Source organism: Chelonoidis abingdonii, chromosome 10, assembly GCF_003597395.2.
Source record: "Chelonoidis abingdonii isolate Lonesome George chromosome 10, CheloAbing_2.0, whole genome shotgun sequence".
Classification (NCBI taxonomy): domain Eukaryota; kingdom Metazoa; phylum Chordata; order Testudines; family Testudinidae; genus Chelonoidis; species Chelonoidis abingdonii.
The window spans coordinates 49,602,036-49,628,486 of record NC_133778.1 but is presented as its reverse complement, the minus strand read 5'-3'; the positions used below and the strand labels follow the sequence as shown (position 1 = coordinate 49,628,486).

At 41.4% G+C, this 26,451-nt stretch overlaps 1 protein-coding gene across 1 annotated transcript in view; it reads left to right on the top strand.

Annotated features, from left to right (window-relative positions):
* Nucleotides 1-21,460, top strand: part of GALNT5 (polypeptide N-acetylgalactosaminyltransferase 5) — a 32,184-nt gene extending 10,724 nt beyond the window's left edge. The window contains exons 2-10 of the mRNA XM_032789142.2: nt 657-823; nt 3,835-3,954; nt 5,447-5,582; nt 5,969-6,088; nt 7,697-7,814; nt 9,012-9,335; nt 14,857-14,937; nt 16,055-16,216; nt 20,869-21,460. Coding sequence (XP_032645033.1) covers nt 657-823; nt 3,835-3,954; nt 5,447-5,582; nt 5,969-6,088; nt 7,697-7,814; nt 9,012-9,335; nt 14,857-14,937; nt 16,055-16,216; nt 20,869-21,009 — 1,369 coding nt within the window. The 3' untranslated portion in view covers nt 21,010-21,460. The remainder of the gene's footprint in view (nt 1-656; nt 824-3,834; nt 3,955-5,446; nt 5,583-5,968; nt 6,089-7,696; nt 7,815-9,011; nt 9,336-14,856; nt 14,938-16,054; nt 16,217-20,868) is intronic.
* The last annotated feature ends 4,991 nt before the right edge of the window (nt 21,461-26,451 follow it).

Sequence of the window (26,451 nt, the reverse complement as noted above, 5' to 3'; positions counted from 1 at the left end):
GCTATACAATACCATGAGCAGTAGAGGAAACATTAGGAACAAACACTGTAATTATTTGTTGTTCTTAGGCCCTGATCCTGCAAAACCCATGAGCACATATGAAACTTTGCTTACCCATGAAGTCAATTGCAATCAATAGGAACACTCCCGTGAACAACTGTGTATCTGCTTATTTGGGAGATCAGGGCATTATAGGATGTTTGTTCGTGAAAATGAGATAATTGAACAGTGGCTAGTTTGCAGTAGATGCAGTCTCTGTGAGGTGTTAATACAGGCGTAGCACTCTGTAGGTGGGTAAGAAGTAGGTCTGTGAGTATGTGTGTGCACACGTGAGTGAGGGGACATCCTTGGCCTCTCTGCTGAGACTGCCCCCACTACAAGTAGCAATATATACATTATAAAAATCATCATCTAATGCACCTGAATGCTCATCTTTGTATCACTGGAATTTCCTTATTGGTGTTATATCTTTATTATTCAGAATACTTCTCCCCACACCCCCCCCAACCACCAGCTTATAAATCTCCAAGCTAAACACAAAACAAGAAGCCTTTCAAAGTTTTACTGAAACTTGCAGACGTTTAAATTCTCTGGCCTCATGTACATTGAAAACATCACCTGCTGGATGCTGTTCATTTGTGTTGTTGACATCTTAGGTGTTCAGAACAACTGGTTCACAATGACCTTCCAACTACCACAATTATCATGTGTTTTGTGGATGAAGTGTGGTCCACTCTTCTACGCTCCGTTCACAGTGTCCTCAATCGATCTCCTCCTCACCTGATTAAAGAGATTATTCTGGTGGATGACTTCAGCACAAAAGGTAGGTGAAGCTTCCTTTAAATTCAGGAAATGAATGTGTCCCAGGGCTAAACAGCAATTTGCTTCTCTATACTTAAATTCGATATAGGAGAAGAAATAATTTTCTTCATTAATTTCAGTTTGACCTCATGTTTTAATCATGAAGTTATGCCACCTGGTGCTATAATCACAGTTTGAATTGATTCGCACAGCCAGGACGTGGCCAATGTAGTGCTTGGATAGGAGATTTCCAAAAACACGTCAAAGGAAGTAGCATGGATTATATGATGAATCAGGAGATGGCATGCTTACTTCTGAATCAATATGAAGCCAATGCCTCATTGTGTTATGAATACTGTGATGCTTGAGGCTCCATCTTTCACATGAGATATAAAATAGGTGCTCCGACCCAAGATACTAAAACACTTGCATGACAGTTGGAGTGATAATCACAGAGTCCTGGCCAAATTCAATTACATTTGGCCTACTTCAGTGGCCCTGGAATCTCAGCTAGATACAGTACTGTTCTTCATCTCTTAAGCTATTGTGTAGTATGAAAGCATCTAAATGGTGACTATTATGTACAGTCAAGTTACATGCACAATCATAGTAATTGCAATGCCACTGAGTCTCTGCTTTTTAATTAGGGTGACCAAATGTTCCGATTTTATAGGGATAGCCCGATTTTTGGGTCTTTTTCTTATAGGTTCCTATTACCACCCACCCCCATCCCAATTTTTCACACTTGCTGTCTGTTCATCCTATTTTTAATACTTTGGTTCTCAGTGCTCCACAACAGCGTTCAGCCTTGAATAATTGGGATAATTCTTAGACTGTTAGCTCCTCATGGCAAGCCCTGTACCAAATCAAGATCAGGGCCCAATCATGCTAGGTGCTGTACAAACACATACGAAGACAGGATCCCTATCCCAAAGAGTTTACAATCTAAAAAGAGAACTGACATAAGGAGGATGAGAGGAAAATGAATTAATTCAGTATATAAATGTTATAGACATTTGCAATTTTTTAGGTAAATAAATAGATTTCTACACTATTTTCTAGCAAACTTTCCTTCACTTTTGCACTTTCCTTTGTATGGACTAACCAGCCTGTGGCATAATGAAAATACTGGGCATCTTGCAATAGAAATGTCACGGGTGGTGGTAATTAATGAGAGAACTGTGTTTTATATGGTATTGTATTTCTAAGAGTGGCAGAAAAAGCAGAACTTCTAGTGTGGCCACAAAGTTTAAAAAACTCAGGCCAAGATTTTCAGTTGGCTTTTGAAATGTAAACAATTGTTTCCTTTGGAAAAGTAAAAAAGGACATGTAAAATTCAGGAGCCAAATCCTAAGGCTCTTTCTCAGGCAAACTTATATAAACAGGAATTGCCACAGTGAATTAGTTCAGTGGTCAATTTATGCAATGCCTAGTCTGTAACAGTGGTCAGCTCTAGATGCTTCAGAGGAAGGTGTCAAACTCCACTATAGAAACTCTCACTGAAGCTCTCTCTCAGATTTCACTTTGTCTTTACTGAGGCAAAGATCTGTCCCAATGTATTTAACCCATACGCGCTTCGGATTGCTACTAACTCATACAGCAGGGATTGGCAATCTCTGGCAGGTGGCTCACCAAGATAAGCACCCTGGTGAGTTGGGCCAGTTTGTTTACCTGCTGCATCGACAGTGTCGGCCGACCACAGCTCCCACTGGCCACGATTCACTGTCCCAGGCCAATAGGGGTGGCCAACGGACAGCACATCCCTCACCCACACCGCTTCCCGCCACCCCCATTAGCCTGGGATGATGAACTGTGGCCAGTGGGAGCTGTGATCGGCCGAACCTGCTGATGCGGCAGGTAAACAAACCGATGAGCCACATGCCAGAGGCTACCGACCCCTGTTCTGATTTTATAGGGACAGCCCGATTTTTTGGGTCTTTTTCTTTCTCACACTTTATTCTTTTTGAGAATTTTGTACAATAAAACCCACTCCTACAATAAAGTCAAACAAATATAAAGTGCCACATGAGAATGATGACATGCAATGCTGCATTCCTCACTCAATTTAAGACCAGATGGATTGTTTAACTGTAGCCACTAATATTAGCCGTTGGAATTCAACAGAAAATTTGCAAGGAACAGCAAAACACAGCAAAATACAGTCACCCTACGAAAACCAACTTGAGAGCCAGTTTTTTAATGGGAATTATAGTATTTTAAAGGAAAAAATTCTGATTTTTATAAGTTCTAAAGGAAATGTTAAGTATAAGCTTCAATGGGGAATGCCAGAGGTTGGCAGGGAGCCAATGTCACACAGGCTGGGATTTTCAAACTGAGCAGCAATAACCTAATTCTGCTGTCATTGACATTAATGAGAGTTTTACCATTTACCTGCACAGGAGCAGAGTTTGGCTAATGCTGAGTGCTTTCGAAAATCCCATCTACAGCATACATATTTTTGCCCTGTCCCTTCTGTTTGGCTGTGTTCCAAACTTCCACAGAGCTCAAACACATGATTCATACAAAGGCCACGTCTATACGACGCGCCATTTCGGCGCGTTAAAATCGAAAGCTCTGGGTTCGATATATCGCGTCTCGTCTAGACGGGGATATATCGAACCCAGAGCGCGCTTACATCGATTCCAGAACTCCACCAAAACAAACGGAGTTCCGGATTCGACTTTGCGAGCCGCGCACATCGATTCGGCGCGGTGAAGACGGGTGAGTAACTCGATTTTAGATATTCGATTACAGCTACGCTATTCCCGTAGCTGAAATTGCGTATCTAAAATCGAATTTCACGCGTCGTGTAGATGGGGCCAAAGAGGCTTCCAAATAGTTTGGGGAGGGAGGAAATAGTGCTGCTACAGGGCCTAAGCCAATGCTTGGGAATTTCTCCAAGTAAAAAAAAGCTAGTGCATTTCATAGATGGTTTAAAATTTAGTGAGAAGGAACTTTTTTCACTGCTTTGTTATGGCTTTAAAAAGACAAGCCAATCATCTGTAAGAATTTGCTAATTTCTCTCCTGTTTAGAATACCTCAAGGGAAGCTTGGATAAATATATGTCACAGTTTCCAAAGGTTCGGCTCCTTCACCTCAAAGAAAGACATGGTTTAATACGAGCCAGACTAGCAGGGGCAGAGATTGCTAAAGGTAAGAGGAAAGTTATTCTTATTTGCCATTTTGGGCTTGTCTGAATAGGAGATTTATACTACTGTAACCGTTTATTACTGTCCTGTATATCATAGCATCTTGAACTAATATTAGAGAGAGCTGAATATTATTTGGCAAGTTTTGTCATTGTTTGGCAAAGAATTTTGCAAGTATTTGACCAGCTTGCTATGTTGTACTACTCAGCCCATCACATATTTGGAAAATAAAGGCAAAATTTGCAGGATACATTTATTTGACTTTTTTTCTACCAGCTCTAAGTAACCGGATGATTTGAAATTAGGCAGTAACAAAATAAAGGATTTGAGTAGGATTTGTGAAGTAAAACACAACAATTTTACTGAGCAGCCGAAAAGCTGGCCCCTTTGAGCTATAATGAGTTACCCTGAGGCTCTGTATTTTAGAAATGCTAACATCCTCTGTCTTTCCCTCACCTCTCTTCTTGATGCTCACAGACCCATATCATTTTGTCATTAAAATGTCTGTATTGTCTGCACCAATGATGTCATATACTGAGGGTGTGTGTGCCAATGCAAACACTTGAAATTCCTTCCACACTCCCTGAAATTCACCACCAGATGTCAGGGTAGAGCTCATCCTGACTCTGCTTACATCTACTAACAAACCAGTTTTGTCTGGTATGTCTTAAGCTTGTTTTGTCCATTGTTTTGTTGGCTGGGAACTTGTTTGGGTGGTAAGCAGAAAGGAGTGTATGTTTTTCTGAGGCTGTTGGAATGCGTGTTTGGAGTCATGGGTCCTACCTTTTCTTCCACTTTGCTCAGGAAGCATTTTCCCCCTTATATTGTGCATTGAGTTAGGGAAGAGTGCCCCTTTTCAGACTTACATTCTAGTTTTGCCTTCTCCACTAGGAGGTGCATTTTTGAGTTGAAGATTCCGTCCCAGTGCTCATACCCACTCTGGAGGAAGCATGGAGGGGACATGTTGCAGTTGGAACCCACAGGAGAAATTATACCTCACTTAGCAAGAATTCCTCCTAGATGCTTCTGGGAAGCACTCACTAAAGCAGCAAGGGGAGTTTGCTCCACATTCTGCATCTGACCAGCTCTGTCTGCCAGTTCAGATATGGAGCATGCGCCACCCACCTCTTTGTCCCTTACCACTCATCTCAGATGTTTAGCATCTACAAGGGTTTTAGGAGAGAGTAGGGAGAGTCCTTCCCTGGGATTCTGGCAACCTCTCTGGTACACATTCCCCTCCTGTCTATGCACATGTGCCAGGGCTGGCCAGAGTGTGGCATTTTGTGAGCAGGCAAACACTCTTTGCAAAGCAGTTGTCTGGAAATCATAACTGAGCTCAAAATGTGTTCAGACTGAGGGCCATACTTGGGCTCTTCCTAGGTGGGTTCATGGGAGTAGAGTATTTTTGTTAGGGGCAGTAGTTGCTGGACATGGACTTTACTGAACATATTTCATTCTCAGAAATGAAATAATCCCCTCTTGGTTCTGCCCTCTAGGTGATGTATTGACATTCTTAGATTCTCATGTGGAATGTAATGTAGGATGGTTGGAACCACTTCTGGAAAGAGTTCGTTTAAACAGAAAGAAAGTAGTGTGCCCAGTTATTGAAGTAATCAGTGACAAGGACATGAGGTAATTCCATTCTATGCCATATTGTACTTCCAGATCATAATACAAGCAACTTTCACAAAAGAACACTTACAAATACAAGTATCAAAAATATTAATTATGGGAAGGCAAGCTACTTAACCTGCTAATTACTTTTCACAAATTATTTCACTTAAGGAATAAAGAAAAAATTTACATGAACAAATATTATAATACATACAGTCATCTCAGTTACCACAATTTTCATTTACTGTTTGGTAGGTCATGAATGCTTAGTGCTCAGAGAAGATACATGAAGAAATTATTGAGATTTTTCCTTTAATTATATAGACAAGTTCATTTTCACTTACTCCTTTTGATTATGAGTCTGCTTAAAAACTTGATATTATAGCTTTCTCTTTCTGTGTTAGTTACATGACAGTGGATAACTTTCAGCGTGGGATTTTTACCTGGCCAATGAATTTTGGATGGAGGCAGATTCCTCCAGAGGTCATTGAGAAAGATAAAATCAAGGAAACCGATATCATAAGGTAAGTATATAAAATTAAGCACTTTGTGAGCAGAAATGCTCCTTCATCAGAGCTTCAGACAGCTAGTCTTCTGAGGGCCAAAAGTTCCCCTTTTACATAAATGGGCACAGAAAGGCCAACATTCAGAAAAATCTGTGAAATTAAGTTGTGTGGGAAGTTGCACCATCTGATGTGTGCCAACCTGAGTCACAGAGAGCACAGCAGGCATTGCTCAAAATCCCATGAACTGTAAATATTCTGCCGGACACTGCATGTCCTTAAGGGCTTAAGCATAACAGGTAAGGGATGCCAGTCCTGGCATAGCCAGAGATAAAGGTCATGTACTAGAACAATCACACTGCAGCAGCAAATGGTCCCTTTATGTCAGAAGCCACACAAGCTTTTGCAATTAGATGCACTTAAGATCAAAAGGACTGGGCTGACTTTGCACCTACCAGCCATAAATCATGTTTGGTTTGTTGTCAGCACTTGAAGTTAGGGGGCGGGATTCCTCAGCCAGTAAAGTCCACTTTGTGCCACTCGCTTTTTCCTTTGGTGTAGGAGGAGGGAGGTGATGAATCAGGGTTGCAGCAGAGTGGGCTAAGAGCTGATAAAGGGCATGATAGAATGGACCTCCCCCACTAGTGTAAGGACACAGATGGACCTCACACCAGCAAATAGACTCGATCAGCTCCCAGCAGCTCTGACTTGTACCAGGGCTGGACAGTGCCGGATCAGAGAGCCATAACTCATTCCTACACCTCATCCCCCTTCACTGTGTTCAAAACTAAATGGGTGATGTGGAGAATCCAGCCCAGACTGTTTTAGGAAGTATCATACGGAGTAAGTTTGTCTCTGATTCCTTCCATTTTCCTAGTGACCATCTCTCCTACACACCGTTGTTTGCATAGGATGAGAATCATCTGTATGGTGGCCTTTCTGGTTTATATCCATTCTTTTTGTATTACCTTGCTACTTATCTCATGATTCTACTTTGCACCACTGATTAAAGCATTTGGCCTCTAGTCTCTAATGGGAAAAAAAACCTCTAGAAATTAAAGCTAAAATTTGAGCCCAAGATGATATTTCAGTTCCTCTGGCACCAACCTGGATAGACAGACAGACATATCAAACTGTTATCAGAAAATTACCTTAGTGGTTCATTGAAATTTTCAGCTTCTGCTCAGCCACTTTGCCAAAGCATACGGTACTTTCTTCTAACCAAGGCTTAGCCTCATGTTTACTTTCCATCACATGCTTTTTTTAAACATTAGTATCCATTTTGTTAGTGTGCTTGCCTGTCTACAGCGAGGTAACACACATGGTGCTCTCCCTGCCACTTGGTTAACTTCAGATTTTAAACAGTGTGGTTTTGCATATTTTCATATCCAGTGGGTCTCTCTATTTCTTCAAACTGATCTGTTTGCTCTCTCTGTTCATTAACTATCTAATGTCTGTTTAGTTTCCATTTCTGTAAGTGCAAATTAACATAGGGTGTTACACTTAGCACCTGTCACAGGACAGCTGGGAGTCCATGATTTCCAGGCTATCCCTGTGTAGGGGTGCTGTGGCAGGTGCATTTTCGTTGTCTCACAGAATACCAATGTAAGGTCTGTGGTTCATTCCTAGGTGTCCCGTAATGGCAGGTGGATTATTTTCTATTGATAAGAAGTATTTTTTTGAACTTGGCACATATGATCCTGGCCTGGATGTTTGGGGAGGTGAAAATATGGAGCTTTCGTTCAAGGTATGCTGCTTTCCTAAGTAGTAATAATGTTACTGAATGCTTCTTTTAGTCAATTTGAATTCTCGTAGCCTTTAAATATTATTATCTCTGAATCTCATTGAGGCCCCAATTCAAATTCTTCAGTGCTTTGCTGAATCAGGGCCTTTACTAGCAGTTAAAGATGAACTTTGAACCCTCCCGATTTAAACAGTAACTCTTGCATTCACGTTGTTGCAAAAAGGAATCATGGCTTTGAAACCCGAGGCTCTCCTCCCCTTTCCAAAGATTGCTGTGGAAATAACTTCCTTTTTGGCCTGGAACATGGGCCACAAGCTATGCTCGTCATTTATTTATGATTTTTTGCTAATACAAGCCAGGTGTAGAATTATTGTTCAACTCAGCAATGCTCGGAGGATTGTTTATCAGTATTTTCAAGTTAGTCTGCATGAATAACACACTTGACTTGATTTTTAACAAGACCTCTCCCTGACCTCCATTTTTGTAGCCACAGTTTTTTCCCTGAAAATAATTCCATCTATAACTCATGGGTGAGTGTATTACAGATCCCCCTGTGTACTGACCTCCAAAGAAAAGGAGTTTTTAGTGCCAGTCATTATAAAGGCTTGGCTCTTCAGCTCAAGCTGTAGCAGTTCACAATTTTATCTCAGGAGGTCTCTTGTTCAATTCTTGGTCTATCAGCCCAAGAGGCATTTATCATATACTGCCAGTTAATTGCTCGTGCAAACACTGTCATTAAGGCATCTAAGTATTTGAATTGCAGAGATAGACAAAGGCCCAAGAAACCTTCATTTTCATCCCAAAACAGGGACCAGATACACCAACTACAGTCTCTGCTAGGGAAATCTCTAAATGGGTCAGGAAGAGGAAGGGCTTTGGCTGTGTGCCTCCTCTACACCAGCCTAGAAGTTGGTGAGATAGGCATATGCTGCTCTTCCCTAATGGATGGAGGAGTGGGTGTGGCCCCCTGTTTCCTGGGGAGCTCTGAAGGGATTGTACCTGATTGAGAGGGTTCCCCCTAGGGTAATATTGCTCCACAGACCATTTCCCATTGGGCTCTCTTCATTTGAGCCTACACATAAGTGCAAGTTACACCCACAAAATTGTGTTGTGCCTACAAAAATTGAGGCCACTTTTCAAAATCAGATTTATTGTATACCATTTACCAACATTTTTATCAAATCAAACTCTGTTTGCCAGGTCTGGATGTGTGGAGGAGAAATTGAGATCATCCCATGCTCCAGAGTTGGACATATTTTCAGGAATGACAACCCGTACTCCTTCCCTAAAGACCGGATAAAAACAGTGGAGCGGAATTTGGCACGTGTTGCCGAGGTCTGGTTAGATGAGTACAAAGAATTGTTCTATGGACATGGTTACCACTTAATCCAGAAAAACCTGGATGTTGGAGACTTGACTCAACAAATAGAACTGCGGAAGAAGCTTAAGTGCAAAAACTTCAAGTGGTATCTGGAGAACATCTACCCAGACCTGGAAGCTCCTCTTGTTAAAGCCAGTGGGCTGGTATGTGAACTTTACAAGGGAAAATTACACAACAAATGCATATTTACATTTCTCTGCTAACAGCCACTCTTTTTAAACTTACTTTCTATGGTTGGGCTGTGACACACAAGCTCAATGACTCCTAGAGGTGTGGAGGGCCTCATACTGTCTTCCTCAGCCATGGTGAATTTCACCTTTACTGCAGATCATGGTTTAGGACAAAATGGTTTCATTATGTTGTAGTAATTTTCTTTGCTCTATGACAGGTGACAAATCTGAAGATATGGCCCATTCGTTGGTATTTCTGTGGTTCTCTTCACATTTTCTATTGGGTGATATTTCTGATAATGAAGATTCCATCTTTTTTGCACTTCCCTCTTTTTTCCCCCCCAAAGACAAAATTTTACATTAACAAGCCTCTTCAGTGATAACTGACATGATACATTACCCCATAGTAGTCAAGATAATAGTGAAACATCTGAACAATTTACCTAATTTCCAGAGTTTATATTTCAGAAATCTTGTGGTTACAGACAGAGATATGGTGGATGCAGAGATATATTAGCTATAATCTCTAGTATTTTTAGGGCTTCAATAATTTATTCATGAAATCAATATAGTACATGAACAATAATTATTTTGTACTGAGAGCCTGACACCACTAGAGTGCACTAGAAATCTATTTTTCTCTTCTACAATAAAAACAGCCTCATTTCTGTTTTCAAACAAAAAAATAGACGTATCCGCCCAAACACAGTCATTTCTAGGGTGACCAGATGTCCTGATTTTATAGGGACAGATCCAATTTCTGGGTCTTTTTCTTATATAGGTTCCTATTACACACCACTCCCATCCCAATTTTTCACATTTGTTGTCTGGTCACCCTAGTCATACCTGTACCAAAGTGCAGCTAAAATCCGGTCTCCAGTACTTATACAAATGCAACAAAGGTATAGTGGACAGAATACTTTTTCAGAAATATTTTGGGTTCAATCCTGCTTTCCCTACCCACCCCAAATTCCCATTGATTTCAATGGAAGTTGTGGTTGTGTAAAGAATGTAGCAGGATCAGGTTGTGTGTATTCTCTGAATTTACTTCCCTTTAATTTCCTCTGGTATTATATTCATACCATTCTGTGAATTTCAATATCAAGTGAGTCTCATTTTCACAATGTGCTAATTATTCACATATTCACCATCTCTTTATGTGTGTGTGTGAAGAAAATGTAGATTCTGATCTTGGTCCATATTTCTTCACCAAAGTTCAGGGCAGTTGGAAACATTTCTAAAAATACAAGAGCATAAAATAGTCGCTCCTGAGGCATCATGGACATGCTACTTCATTTATAATTTCAGCATAAATTTAAATTAAAAAATCTGAATGTTAAGAACAAGTGACAGTGATCCCAGGTCACAAAATACTTTGTTACCATATGTAGTTCTGTCAGCTTCTGAAAGTCTTTCTAATTTTAGAGTTTTAGTTTAGCAAGAGTAGCACTCCTGAAAGTAATTGGTCAGATCCTCAGCTGTGCTTGTGCTGTCCTGCTGAGGGCAGGAGCATAAGTAGTGTTACACCCGTTGGCATGGATGCTGGCTGTGGGGCAGTTCAGCCTCCCAGTACAGCTTCTATTTACCTCCTAGGTTATTCCAGCAGTCAGGAGCAGACACGGCCATACTCTACCACACCTCAGACATGCCTCTGAGGCCAAGGGCAGTGCCAGGGGTGGTAAAGAGCTGCTCAGTTGACTATAAACTCCCAGATATTTCTCTACCCCAGGAAATCAGAGAAGAATCACAGAACATTAGGGTTGGAAGGGACCTCAGAAGGTCATCTAGTCCAACCCCCTGCTCAAAGCAGGGCCAATGTCCCTGGGGAGTCAGTGAAGCTGGGTTAAGGTTGCTTTACTTTAGCTGTGATGTGGACCATATTTTCCAGTAGAGCTGATCAAATAGCATACTACAAATAAATACTGATTACTGAAATAATCATTCAGAGGCTACCAGTAGGATGAATAATATTCATCAAAACTACTTGGAAAATATTTTATTAACAGCAGATTTACTCACAGAAATCAGGATTAGTTCATAAAAGGTTCAGTAATCTAAAAAGGGAGGAAAGCGGCTACATTTTTTTAATGATAGCTCAACCAGCTATAATTTTCAAATATTGCCATGATTATCTTAAAATACAATAAATATTCCTCAATTAGAATCATAGAATATCAGGGTTGGAAGAGACCTCAGGAGGTCATCTAGTCCAGTGCTTCTCGAAGCCGGTCCGCCGCTTGTTCAGGGAAAGCCCCTGGCATTCCGGGCCAGTTTGTTTACCTGCTGTGTCCGCAGGTTCTGCTGATCGTGGCTCCCACTGGCCGCGGTTTGCTGCTCCAGGCCAATGAGGCTGCAGGAAGGGTGGCCAGCACATCCCTTGGCCTGAACTGCTTCCCACGGCCCCCACTGGCCTGGGACGGCAACCCGCGGCCAGTCGGAGTCGCGATCGGCCGAACCTGCAGACGCGGCAGGTAAACAAACCAGCCTGGACAGCCAGGGGCTTTCCCTGAACAAGCAGCAGACCGCCTTCGAGAAGCACTGATCTAGTCCAATCCCCTGCTCAAAGCAGGACCCAATCCCCAACTAAATCATCTCAGCCAGGGCTTTGTCAAGCCTGACCTTAAAAACCTCTGAGGAAGAAGATTCCACGACCTCCCTAGGTAACCCATTCCAATGCTTCACCATCCTCCTAGTGAAAAAGTTTTTCCTAATATCCAACCTAAACCTCCCCACTGCAACTTGAGACCATTACTGCTTGTTCTATCATCTGTTACCACTGAGAACAGTCTAGATCCATCCTCTTTGGAAACCCCTTTCAGGTAGTTGAAAGTAGCTATCAAATCCCCACTCATTCTTCTCTTCTGCAGACTAAATAATTCCAGTTCCCTCAGCATCTCCTCATAAATCATGTGCTCCAGCCCCCTAATCATTTTTTAGTCCACTGGACTCTTTCTAATTTTTTCACATCCTTTCTAATTTTTCCACATCCTTCTTGTAGTGTGGGGCCCAAAACTGGACACAGTACTCCAGTTGAGGCCTCACCAATGCCGAATAGAGGGGGATGATCATGTCCCTTGATCTGCTGACAGTGCTCCTACTTATACAGCCCAAAATGCTGTTAGCCTTCTTGGCAACAAGGGCACACTGCTGACTCATATCCAGCTTTTTGTCCACTCTAGCCCCTAGGTCCTTTTCTGCCGAACTGCTGCCTAGCCACTTGGTCCCTAGTCTGTAGCAGTGCTTGGGATTTTTCCTTCCTAAGTGCAGGTCTTTGCACTTGCCCTTGTTGAACCTCATCAGACTTCTTTTGGTCCAATCCTCTAATTTCTCTAGGTCCCTCTGTATCCTATCCCTACTTTCCAGCGTATCTACCACTCCTCCCAGTTTAGTTTCATCTGCAAACTTGCTGAGGTTGCAATCCACGCGATCTTCCAGATCATTAATCAAGATACTGAACAAAACCAGCCCCAGGATCGACCCTTGGGGCACTCCGATTGATACCAGCTGCCAACTAGACATGGACCAATTGATCACTACCCATTGACCCCGACGATCTAGTCAACTCCTCATCTGTTATAAATCAATATTGTTCCATTAACTTCCTTGTGTGTGATCTGAAGGCATTTGGTACCTGGCAGAATTCAGCCCAGAATAAGCAGCATTCTGATATAAACTTCAGAATGCATAAATGCCCTTAGAATCCATTTGTCTGGTCATTCAAACAGCAGTACAAGAAAGCTTAGTGCAAGCCATAACTTCTCCAGATGGTCAAGCTAACAAGGTATCATGATGATGACTCCCTGATGTAACGACAATTGTAGAGAAAATAGAGCAAAAGAGGCAGAATGAAGAGATACAAGACACCTGAGAGACCTGAGGCCACCTGTACTGCAACAAAAACAAAGGAACATCTGGAAAGAGAGAAAATATTTAGACGCTTTTTAAAGAAAAAAATTCTCATTCGCATCTGCACTTTCTAACTAGCATTTCCTGACAGACAATGTTCGGTCACTCATTCTTTTTTTCCCCTCCAATATGATGCAAAAGTTTTTAAAGATAATCATAAACCTTTTGGCTAAGTTAGAATGGAAATGCCTTCTTTCCAAAGTGTTGGTGTGTACACAACTGCTGCTGACTCTTGTAATACCATAAGTACCAATACTACCCTTTCACTGATTGGATCAAGGGCAGCCAACCCTATCTGTGAGGGCTGAAGAGTTATCTTAGCAACATGACACAGATCACATTATATATAATAAAATTAAATAGATATAAAAATCCACAAACAGTTTTCCCTTTGGGGAAGGAGAAGGAAAGAAAAGGATACATGACAGATACTAGACATGTAATTTAATTCCCTGAGGGGAGATGCTCAAATGCAGCAATGAAGAGTGCAGTATAATAGCCTGAATAGAATAGAAATGTATCCCACCACTTGTGTCCTAAATCCATCACCAGTCAGAGGTCTGATGACAGCAGGTAGCCTTTGCCAGCTATTATGGTTTTTGGTTTTGTTTTTTTGACCTTCTAGTTAACAAAGTGTAGCTGCATGACTAGCTCTGAGCAGTTTTTAACTCTGAATTAGCTTTGGGTGGCCAAGATAACTGGAGATATCTGATCTCTGATTTGATTGGCCAGGCAATCAAATTGTCTGCATAAGGTCAATTTAAGAGGATTTTTCTCCTAACCTGCTGCCCATTTGGGTTGGTTAGACTGTGCTGCAGGAATGTGAGAGGATTTATAAATCATTTTTCAATAACAGTTACAGCATAAGAAGCAGCAATAGGAAAGCTGTGCCTAACAAAAAACTTACTCTCGCTGTCTCCTGTGTTCCAGAACAAGGCTAATGTAAAGCATCTCTTGGCAGACAAAAGAGTTCAAGCAGATATTGCAGGCACACTGACACCAGCAGAGAATATGGTCCGTTATCTTTAGTTTGCCTAGATTACACTATGTTTCTCTTATAGAGAGCATCCAGTAAAAGAGATAATGCTAACCAATTATTTCTGGAATAACTCCCTGCGTAGACAAGCCCTAAAAGATTCCTGAATAGCTATTCCTGGCTAAATCCATGTGTGGATGCTCTTATTCTCTTGTCCACCCATGGAGTTAATCAGTAATAGTTAATCTGCTTTCAATTCATCTCCTATCTTATTCCAGATTAATTTTCATGTAGAGACAAACTCTTATGCTAACCAGAACACCTCATTGTTTTTATGCTTATTAGAATGTAATACTCTTAAATATTAATATATTGGGTGACCTTGGGCAAGTCACTTCCCCGCTCTGTGCCTCAGTTACCCCAACTGTAAAAGGGGAAGAATGATACTGACCTCTTTTGCAAAGCGCTTTGAGATCTGCTAATGAAAAGCACTGTATAAGAACTAAGTATTATTATAATTGTTCTATTTTCAGTGTTCTGTCTCTTGCGTTTTTGTGCCTCACTTTGATGTTATTGCCTTTTCTGAATTTCCATTTTTAATTTTGCTCCCAGATTGTTAACATAGCCATGGCTAGATGCATTACTGTGGAAAACTCCACTCTGGCCTTTGAGGCTTGTAACATTAGCAACAAGGTAAGATGTATTAGAGATTGCTGGTATGTCTATTGGATGTCAAATATTGTCAATTTTATTGCTTATGCTAAGGAATCTCCCTACCCACCACCTCACTGACTTGAAGTCCATCTTGGAGGTTCATGTAATCCTTACTGCCAGGACACATTGCCAAAAGATGCCATCTTGTAAAACAAGAAATGAGTACTGGGCTGTGTTTGTAGAGGCAATAGATAAGAAATGGAGCCTGCACCATTTCATGAAAGCACCGAGACCCCCAAAACCAAGTAGAAGTCTGCAATTAGCTGAAATGCAACTCAGATGCAAAATTCCATACATGCCTATAGTGGAGAGAAAACTTTAAATACAGTAGACCCACTAGCGTACTCTACCACAGTAACAAAGCCAGCATAGGAGGGAGGATACATGGCAGTTGCTCCAGGAACAGGGCTACTTTCCTTTGCTGTCTTTTATAGGAAGTGCCTCCTGATGGGAATACCCCACTGATTATGAGCCAATATAGACATCAAGAGTCACTGACCTAATGGGGGCAGGGTTGGCCTTTTGTCATTGGGCGCTGTTATGCCATCGGGGGAGGCCAGTCCTGAAGCCCCACCATTGCAATCTGTTGACAAATCCCCTTTTCAGAGTTTGTTTGGGTGCTGTCTCCAACTCTTCATTTCTACAGTCCAGTTTATAAAAGATCCTCTCATGGATCCTCTCCTCTCCCACACTCACAACTACCCTGTACTCCTTTCTCTGTGGGCCACCAAGAAATGCTTTGTTGACCATAGTTTGAGAATCCCTGTAATAGTACATTGTTAACGCAAACATTAGAAAACTTTGAGTTATTGGGCTACGTACTGGTCTCAGCTACAGCCGTTTGAGAGACGGATTGTTTTCTAATCAAAGTTGGAAGTAGTCTGGTTACTGAGGTCACCAAGAGCACGATCAGGCCTTAGACCAGAACTTTATTCTGTGAATTCGCTCCAGATTCACACTAAAAGAACAGAATCTGGCATATCTGGAATAATTATACAAAGCCTAGGGTTATGTGGTTGGATTTTTTAGACATGTAAAGGGAAATAGCTCACATAACCCAAACTGAAATCAGTTTGCTATTGTTTCTCCTCCACAGAACCAGAAGTTCAACTACACTTGGCTGAGACTAATAAAACATGGGGACGTCTGCATAGCACCAGTAGATGCAAAGAGAACACTGGGCCTGTACCCTTGCGATAACAGAAACAATAGCCTGAAATGGTTGCATAAATCATTGGTGGCCTTTCAACCAGAACTGGTAAGTAGAGCATTTGTAATGATTTGCCCTCCACTACCACTGCAGTTACACCTAAAATAAAACTAAATAAAGGAAAACAATACTTATTGCTGGTGTTGTATGATTGTCATGTGTTTGGCAGTGAGAGAGACTATTCCAAATTCATAAAGATATAAAGAGAAACACACAGTTTGTCTCTTTGTGAATTTCTGAATAGATATGAGGAAAAAAGAGATTGATAAAAATTGCCTTTTTCCTAAGGTACACATTACTTCAAATTATTTCAAGCACTCTGATCGTTAGTCTGCAAACGCAGTTTTCAATCCTCAGGATTATTTTCCTCCAAGTTACACTGAAAGCTAACCAGCTGCCAGTGATTTCACTACCATGGCCCCATTTACCTTCAGGGTGGTGTATATCAGTGTGCTGCCTTAACATTGCATCAAGCAAAATGTAATATAGTGAAACTAACCACACATACACAATCATTCAAATGACATTTTGTTCTCTTTTTTCCTATGCTTGCATCCAACAAAGTCAAAGATTCAGGCTTGTAGATAACTCTAAGCATTAAAAAGTTCCATGAATAATTAGAAATGATTTTTCCCCCTCTGAAGTGACATGCTTTTAGAGGAGCCTTCAATTTAGGAAACAAAAGTATAGCTGTTGTGTAACCTGATCGATATTCAGTAACACATTCCATTATTGACTCTCCTTCCATTTGTTTCTTTTTAGCCAATCCAAAACAACAACAAAACCCTCCTCAACCCCTCCCTCCCCTCCCCACTCGCCAAATCCAAAGCCAGGATATTTTGTAAAAATAAAAGAAAAATGCCAGCCATTTATGAGACCAGATTGCACAGTAGGTACAGTGACAATTTTTGATGGTCAGAAACTGTTCCAGGCTGAACTTCAAGCCTTAAACTAGATACATGTGATGGTTCCTGCTAGGATACAGAAAGTCATGTTTCACTTTACAAAGCCACAATACCCAATTCAACACAATTGGACACAGATGATTGTACCTGCATAGGACTGAATTGGTGACAAGCCTGAACTATACCATTTAGTTCACTGAAGTAGATCAGATTAGTTTTTAGGAAAGCCCTGGACACTGGAAGCATATAGTACCAGCCCTCTGGGGAGAAAGACAGTTGAAAGTTATCACTGTGAGTCCCCCTCCTTTGAAATCAGCCATAAAAACTCACAAACCAAAAAGCCTTGAATGCCTTTCTCTCCCACCCCCCACTAATGAAATATTATCCTTTCTGGGCCCTCTGAAGAGCATAAGAACGGCCATACTGGGTCAGACCACAGATCCATCTAGTCCAGTATCCTGTCTTCCGACAGTGGCCAATGCCAGGTGCGCCAGAGGGAACAGAACAGGTAATCATCAAGTGATCCATCCCCTGTCACCCATTCCCAGCGTCTGGCAAACAAAGGCTATGGACTTGTAATTGTACAAAGAAAAACAAAGCACTGCCCAACATGTTACTATTAACATCTCCTGAATTTGGGTGTTTTATTTTATTTATTTTGTTTTGAATATTAATGAGGGTGACTATTATTCATTATTTGTATTACTATGTCATGTAATGAGGGCTATTTACACTAGTAACTGTACATACATATAATAAGAGCCACCCTATGCCCTGAAGAGCTTTTAATCTAAATAGACGAGACAGGGTGGACGAGAGGAAGTATTATTATTACCTCTATTTACAGGTGGGAAATTGAGGCACAATGAAATTAAGTTACTTGCTCAATATTAAGGTTTATTGTATCTACTATTTTTAAAAGTCCTGGAGGGAAAAACAAAAGTTTATATATTAAATATAGTAATTGGCTTTGTAACACAGGATTAAAGCTCATATTTTTGTGTTAGCATAAAATATAACCCCAGAATTTGAGAATGAGACAGCTGAGTGATTCTTATTTTGCTGAGGAATGTGGAAATTGCTTTATTGTTAAGGTTGCAGTTGAGTTTCCCTTTTAATTCAAATTTGGCCACCACCTAAAATCCACAAAATGTTAATCTCAGAATTAGTAGGTTAGTTCTGAGGCAAGGTAGAAATTTTCCACAAAAATTGAAATTTATTGAACATCCTAACAAAGATAATCAAAGTTCAAAATGTCTAACTCTTCAACCACACACAGAAAAAACCAAAAAGATGTGAGAAATAAGACTTAGGGTTTGAACCAAAACTTTCTAGATGAGATTAAAGTTCAATTTCAAAAGTTATTACTTTTTAAATCGGAAATATCACTGGGGACCTTCTGCACCGCTGAGCTTCATACAGCAAGTGAAAGAACTCTAGAGACATTTAAATAAAAAAATAAGTCACTATCACATTTCCTTGCAGAAACAGAACTTAGAATGTAAATTGCTCATTGGGGATGTGGGGTAATGGAGAGAAAACATCTTCCACCAAAAGGCTTATAAATGGAGCTAAGGAACATCCTTGGTTCTCCCCTCCTGCAGGTCTGAGGAAGTCCACACAAAAGGGATTTAATCTTAATCTTCCCCTCTCAAGCCCAGGGTTCAAATCTGGGGTTGTGGTTAGGGTTCATCTCTAACTAAAAATAAACATGGCTTTTTTGGTTTACTTCTGTGTGTGGCCAATAGAGTCAACACTGCTCTGGGAATGGAAGACTGTCATGGGGTTTACTCACCATTGGTGGCACTCCTCCAGGCCATTCCTGGGATTAGCTCCAGCCAGGTGTTACGCCATCTCCTGGAAGTGTCTCTCCCATTGTCCTCTCATTCTACCGAGCCCTCTCATTCTACAAATCACAGCTTCCTCTGACTTAAGCCCTACAGCCAGATCACTCCATGGTTCCCCCTTCCAGGGTAAATGTAACCAGGTTTTTCCAGGATGCCCAGGCAGTTTGCAGTCCTCTGCCTGGCCTGTGCCATATCCCCAGTGGTTGGTAGGAGACCCCAGGCCTACCCACTGCTCTGGGTTCCAGTCCAGGGACCCTATACCTGTAACTATGGCCTGCTTTCCCACAGCCCTTGTCACTCCTTCCCTGGACTCCTTCCTACCACTCCCAGTTCCCCTCATTTCTCTGGGTGTATTAACTCCAAATCCCCCTCCCTCTTCGCAGGGAGCGGCTACAGCCTTTCCTAGCAGCCTTTGTCTGTTACCAGCTTCCTGGCTTTATAGGCCCCACCTGTTCCTGCCCAGCTGTCCCTGGTTTCAATCAATTCCCTGCTCCCTGGCTCCCTCTCCAGGCACAGCCTGTACAGTTAATTGGCCTGCCGGGCCATGTTGTGTGGGGGTAGACACCCCACCACAAGGGCTACTTAACTCTTAACACAGTCAGCTGGTGGAACACAACATCGCTCTTGTCCAAGTCCTACAAAAACAATGGCTATTGTTAGTTTTGTTTCGAATTGTTCAGGAATGATAGAGTGTAATGTTAGAAGTCAGATACATTTAGAGTTCAGGGGGCATTAGGACAATCCTAAAGGCGATTAAATTTGGAGCCTAACAGGACTGAAGCATTTTGTGGTGTTCTGGCAAATGTTATTTCTGCAACAACAACAACAACATCATTCCTGAATAATATACAGTTTGGAGAGGGCACCAATATAACCGAATCTCTAACTTTCTAATGTGCGTGTCACTGTACTGTCTGCAAGAAAAAAGAGCATTATTGCAATCCAGTTAGGTTCGCATTCACTGGCTTTCCATATGGTACTGGATGCTGTTTTTCTGAAAGATTATTTGGAAGCTGATTACAAAGGAGACTAGTTTGAGTTACTATATAACAAGGGTTAAAAACTAGTCACTCCAGCAACTGAATATTGCAAACCAGAAAACAAGGGGGAAAATGGGTTAATGCTGGCCACAGGAATAGTGAAGTCCTCACCCCTTATCAGGTGTCATAGTTCTCATCAGAACAAAGGCACGTTCAATGCATTTGTCATGCACATACAAAGCCTCAAATAAAATAGTCAGTTGGTGATTTCACTAATATTTCACTAAGATACATGACTGAAATTATGCTATCAAATATTATACAATAAAGCAATAATGTAAAAATGTCCCTATCACTGAGGATACTTGTAGTATTACAATACTTGCCATATGTATAAGTAGGTTAAAAAAATTGCACACAAGTTCAAAAGGATAAGAATAAGGCCCCTAATCATTCAAACGCCTCACGATGTCATAATCCAATTTAGCATCCCAGCTCTTGGACTTAATTAACAAATTACCTAACACACTTTTCATCATAGTAAGTGTGTTTTTACTTCATCAGCTGCAAAATATCACAACATGAAAATCAAAGTCTCCTGCCATACGTTATTCTATATTGCAAATGCATCTGGAGTCATTTCCTTTGCATGATAATTACCATTCAGACAGCAAGCGAACTAATCTGTTAATTTCCAAAGAATTAAAATCCCATGAAGCACAGAAGGTGTAATATAGTTCTAGTTCAACAACAGGTGTAAGCTTTGGATCCCACCCAAAATTCCCTTTAAGCCTATGAATGAATCATTACATAATGCAGAAATGCAAAAATGGGCGCATCCTCGGGAATCAAAAATCTCCACTAGGGAACACTGAGTATAATTTCTGAAGCTTTTTTTTCCCAGTTGCAAATAACAACAATTGCTGTATGAGTCCTGTTACCGATTGTCCTATGCTGTTTCTTTTTAGATGGATCACATGGTTTTAGAACACCTTCAGCAGCCAACATGTTTGGAAGTGGATCAGTCTCACAAAATCCTGAGGGTTAATGCCTGTGATGCCTCAAATCCTTATCAGAAATGGCAGTTTGGAAATTATTATGCTGACTGAAGAGAACACGATCAAAACAGAAACAGAGAATTCAAATCGTGTGAATTCAAGAATGACATCTGTGAGACCTGTGACAGCAATTACAAAATTGGAGGTTCATTTCCTAATGGTAATTTAAATCCGTCATTTTAAATCACCATATTGAGAGATCAAAATATCAAGCGACAGCACATCTGGTTTGATGTGGTTTAAAACATTCAGGCATATTTTCCACTCACTGTGGGGCACTTGGGGAAGGTTGAATGAAAGTTTTTTCAGTAAATGGAAATACTTTCTAAAGTTCCTCATTCCCACCTTAAGCAGACCTTCACTGACTGGCTTCAGAGAGATTAATGCAAGCTACCAGAAATAGTTCCAGGGTTCAACCCCTATGACTGCACGTAGCATCTTGTGCTGCTGTTTGGAAGATCCACATTTGCTCATTTATCCCGTCACAAACCAGCAAAATGAAAGTACCTAAAAATCCATCCAGGATCACAGGAATCTGCTCCTACCAAATTGGATTCACTGATTCTGAAAGGTAGGTATCTGGAGCCACCTTTGAAGCTTGGTTTCCCATGATAAGAGCCCATCTTTAATCACAAAAAATATAAACCTTTAAGCACTTCTAACCTGGCAGCAGGCAAGGGTCTATAAGTGCTGTATTTGCACACAGGCACCGTGAATTTGCTACCTTGGTTTGACCTCCTGCTTCCTAGATGGGCAAGGAGTGGTTAGGCTGCAAAGCAGTGGGGTGTGCCTTATCTAGCTTTACAGCTAACCCTCTGGGCCAGTGCAAGAACAGTATGAATGCAGTAGACTTTAAAGAGACTCTCCATTCAGCCCTTCTCAGCCAGAAGGACGTGCCTCAGCACAGCACAGAATCATGAAAAGGGGAAATAAACCAAACGGTGTGGGAACCGTGTGCTGATGAAGATCCTCAGAAAGGGCCTGCTTAACCTGAAAAAAACAGACCTCCAGGAACTTGTTTCTCGCTACTAGTAAATCCAAGATGGCAGCCACACACTGTTGGGCATGATTTCATGGCCTCTGGGTTGGCCACATGTTATGCGATAGTACTGTATATGTATTCAATGCAAAGCAAACCAGAAAAGCTTAAATAATGTTAAACTTTTAACACAAGGGGACAAAAGATGAGAAAATCTGCATCTATGTTAATTGCCTGTTCCTTTCTCATGCCACTGTGGAAAAAATGGAATCTGTTTTTCTTAGAATAGAAAATGATCTGTCATGGAAGCTTTGAATGTTTTTGCACCTAAGATGAGTGAGAAGGTGGGCAGTTGTTAAAAGTATGTAATAGCAGATTAGGCTTTTGCTGAATACATTCCTGTCTGTTGAGTGTAGACATCCATATATTTTTTTTAAATCCATTTGATTGGCTGAACTGTAGCTGGTCTATGATGCAAACACATAGATAGGGCATTTTCTGCGCTTCACTGGCAGAGCCGTGCATTGGTGGGAGCAGAGTGGCGGTGGCAGCTCTGTACCAGGTAGAAGCGCAGGACAAGAATGTCTCAGGGTGGGCAGAATGCAGCATGTGCACTAGCTGACTGCAGAGGGGCGACGTCTCCTAACTGACTTTGCCCGCTTGAAGTCCCAACATCTTGGATGGCATAATAGCTGGTACTATCTCCTTCTGCTCTCCTCAGCACTAAATAGTTTCTATCTTGCTGCTAGTAGGGAGAGAAGATGAAAGTGATTCCCTGTGTCTGCTTATGCCCCAGTGCAGCCATATAGCGGAGGGCAGGAGCTAGCCTTGGTATTGTATCGATTAATGATAAAGAGCATGTGATGTTACTCTTTGACGGGCAAAGCAGTTGTTATAAAAATTGGCTAGAATGTTTGCTTTTTACAAACCAAGCTTGAACCTTTTGAAAAGTGTAGGACTGGTTTATTAAAAGAGCCCCTCTCATAGCCTTACCATCTAACTCCATCCTGATGAATCTCTTTGCCTGGCCTACACTAGCACCTATCCACAGTCCTTCAACTCCCCTCTTATGACTACCCATTACCTCCTTCAGACGACCACCAGCTATGCTGACCAGTTCAATAGGCATGGCAGGGTCATGAGCCTTTGGACTGGCTAATACCACTAGCAGCAGTAGCTCCTTGCAGACCCTGTGCCCAGCTGAACATATGGACTCATACCCTCCTGAGTCCCTTGTACATTTCCTCAGAGCCAGAGCACAGTCAAGCCTTATACTTGTTTTGCTTTGCATTCTCTTCACTGGAAAGCAACCAAAGGGAACACCAATAAAAGTTGCTGCCAGAGAAAGGGTATAATGGTGCCTCTTTGTTCTGATCTTCCCTTTTTGTGCATAGAACCCTCCAGACTTGATTTAGAATATTCATAGGAGGGGGAGACAGCAAGTCGGAGCTCCACATGTCCAGGAACAGGAGTTGTTCTGTGCCTGAAGAGAGGGTAGAAGATCGAGTGAAGATCCACCCTGCAGAATTGAAGGCAAAATTGTCCCCTAAGACTGTATGTCCCATATTTCCATTTCAGACTTTCCAAATAAGTTTTAAGCCTATGAACGTAGAAGCTGAGGACACGTAAGTGCTAACCCTTCTCTCAAAAAGAGTTGATTTGAAAGATGGGTTTCCATGTTTACTCTCTTAGACCAAAGTGCTACAGTTGTTAAGTCAGTGGGACATATAGGGCTAGATTCTCCCCTGCATCTGGACTTCACCCAACACAGAGGAATTGGGGGAGATGTTAGGGAGCAAGTTAGAGCCCCTGAATCTGGCCTGATCCTGGCCAGTCTGCAATGGCTCAGCTTAGAGGCAGTTCTGATTTATATCTCTGACCTAGGATCCCTAGGGGACCCTACACGAGTGGAGGATTCGTTTAGTGCAGCAGAGCTCTGCTAGCCTCCTTATCCACCCTAATACTCCCCTTGTGCCATGGGTGGTAGGCTGATACAGGAGCCGGCTCTGACAGCTTTACTGCAGCAGGGGAATTCTTCACTGGCTGTTTGCAGCCAGAATCTAGCCCATAACATTAAAAACCCCATTAAAGTAACTAAGAGTTTTGTCTGAAAAAGGGCTGCAGAATTTAGTGCTTCCTGTTCTTGACCTTATTCATGTACCTCACATGGAAAATAGATGTAGTGCAGTAAAAATGAGAACTCACCTTTACTCTTACAGCTTTTGGAATCAATACACTCAGCTGACAAAACTCAACATATTGAATACCCCTCTGAATTAACTCTCATGTACGTTTTTCATACTGTGAAACTTTTTAAAAGATCTTTTATGTCTGTTGTATGGGAAGGGGGGAATCGTACTGGAATAACTGTCATCATTTAGCAAAAGAACATTTATTACTTTTTTGATAGGGTCAAATTCAGCTGCGATATGATATCTACATCCAGGGTATCGTAATGTTTTGCACATGGGACTTTCTCCTTGAGCTTTTTATTATGCCTTTTTCATGTTTTTGTTGTGTTTTGTAACAAACTGGAGATTCATGTTAAGTGTGAATGGTCCCTAATAGAAATGTAATTCTTACACTCCTTGGCCATTGCCTTGTATGTTGAAAAATTGGTTTATCCAAATATGAGCACATTGCCTTATTTCTCTACATACATAGGACTGAACGTTCAGCTCAGTTCGTATCTTGCTGTTCATGCCAGCCAAGCCTTCTTCATCTCTAGTGTTTACAGGCGGTTACACAATAACTCGTCTTTTCTCTTTGATTTTTCAAAGGGGCCTCTGCATAATTTTACCTTTCACATCAAGGTGCAACACTGACAGTATTTGACAGGCTGAGCCTGCCAAAATATTGATTTGCCTAACAGACTTTCACAGTTGGTTTCTATCCTAACTGTCTTCCTGATTTTTTCCCCTTTTGTAATAAAACTAGCCTGCAGTGACTATCAGAAAAATTACACAGATGTTGTTTGTGCAGTCATGTTTTATCAGACGCATGAATTTCATTAAATTCTGCTTGCTGACATTCAATCATTTGTCACTTAACATGCACCAAATGGTCATATGTCATGGTCACTTCACATTTCCATCTTGTCACTTGTACTGTTATTCCTGATTTGTGTAAATGTTCACTTCAGTGTTGATATCTCTTACTTAACATGTCTAACATGTCCCTAGGGACTACTGGTAATAATACTGTTGCTGTTCTGTTACACAATATTAAGAAACACTCAGATTATACCAATCAACGTTGTCTGAGAACATTTTTCTGGCATACTCAGGAAATATTCAAAGAAGAAGGCTGCATATGTTTTTCTTGGTTTCATGGAACCACTCACAATTATATTTGTCCAAGAGGGCCTTCGAGAGCCCGTGAGGCAGTGAAGAACACCTTTATCCCTGCTCACTCATTGACATTCCCATGTAAGAGACCAGATTACCATTACCACCTCCAGTGTCCTTAGTTCACGGATGCAAATGAAAATCACTTCTAATTAGAAAAATGTGAGACCATTTACTAGAATGAGCCTTACTCCCTTTGGCAACTCTTCTACAAGCGTGCATATGTTTCCGGCTCCTCTGTAGCCATGAGTGGCTCTGACTTGTTTGGCTAGGATACAGACAGATGATTATCATGCTCATCTTTTCAAAAATCAAATAAACAATTTTAAACACTTTCCAATGATGTTATTCACAACCTGAGTACCAAATGCTGCTCTCTGATACCTTTCATGTCTTTGGATTATAGACATTAGAGATGCACAAGACTTCTTAAATCATATTCCATCCCCCTGTCGATGAGGGATCATCTATTATACATATATTAGAGCTATGATCCAGGCTGTAGTCAGAGTAGCATGTGCATTTAAGATAGAAATTAACACAGTCTCATTCCTATAAGGATGATGAAAAAAGCCGATAACACTGAAGTTCACATCAATCTTTTCCAGAGATTTTTGCCAAAGACAGCAAAAATTAGGATCATTCCAAAACAATAGAAATATTTACCTACATCATCTAACTTTTCTAATGAGTCATAAAAGTCACTACATGAGAAGCTTGGGACCAGAGCTTTGGGACAAAGAATTTGGCACTTGGGAGGGTAGGTGCTGCAAAGGCTGTTGGCAAACTTGGTAGGTCCTTGATTCTGAGCCTCTGCGTGTTAGTCCAGTCCTCAGGAGCAACTTACTGCAGCAACAGCCCTGTTCAAAGCAATAACAGCCACCAACAGGTCATTCCAGCATCCAGAAAATGCCAAACCACAGTACTGCTTGTCATTCCTCCTTTACCCCCTGGCCAACTGCCCTATGATGGAATCCCCGACTAGCCAGTTATGGTATGTCTACACTGCAACCAGGAGGTGTTATTGCAGCATGTACAGACATACCTAAACTAGCTTTGATCAAGCCAGCTCACTAAAAATAGCACTGAAGCTGTGGCAGCACAAGTGGAGGTCCCATGCAGGATAGTACTTGGGCTGGCAGGCTGTGGTGACACCATGTCTACAAT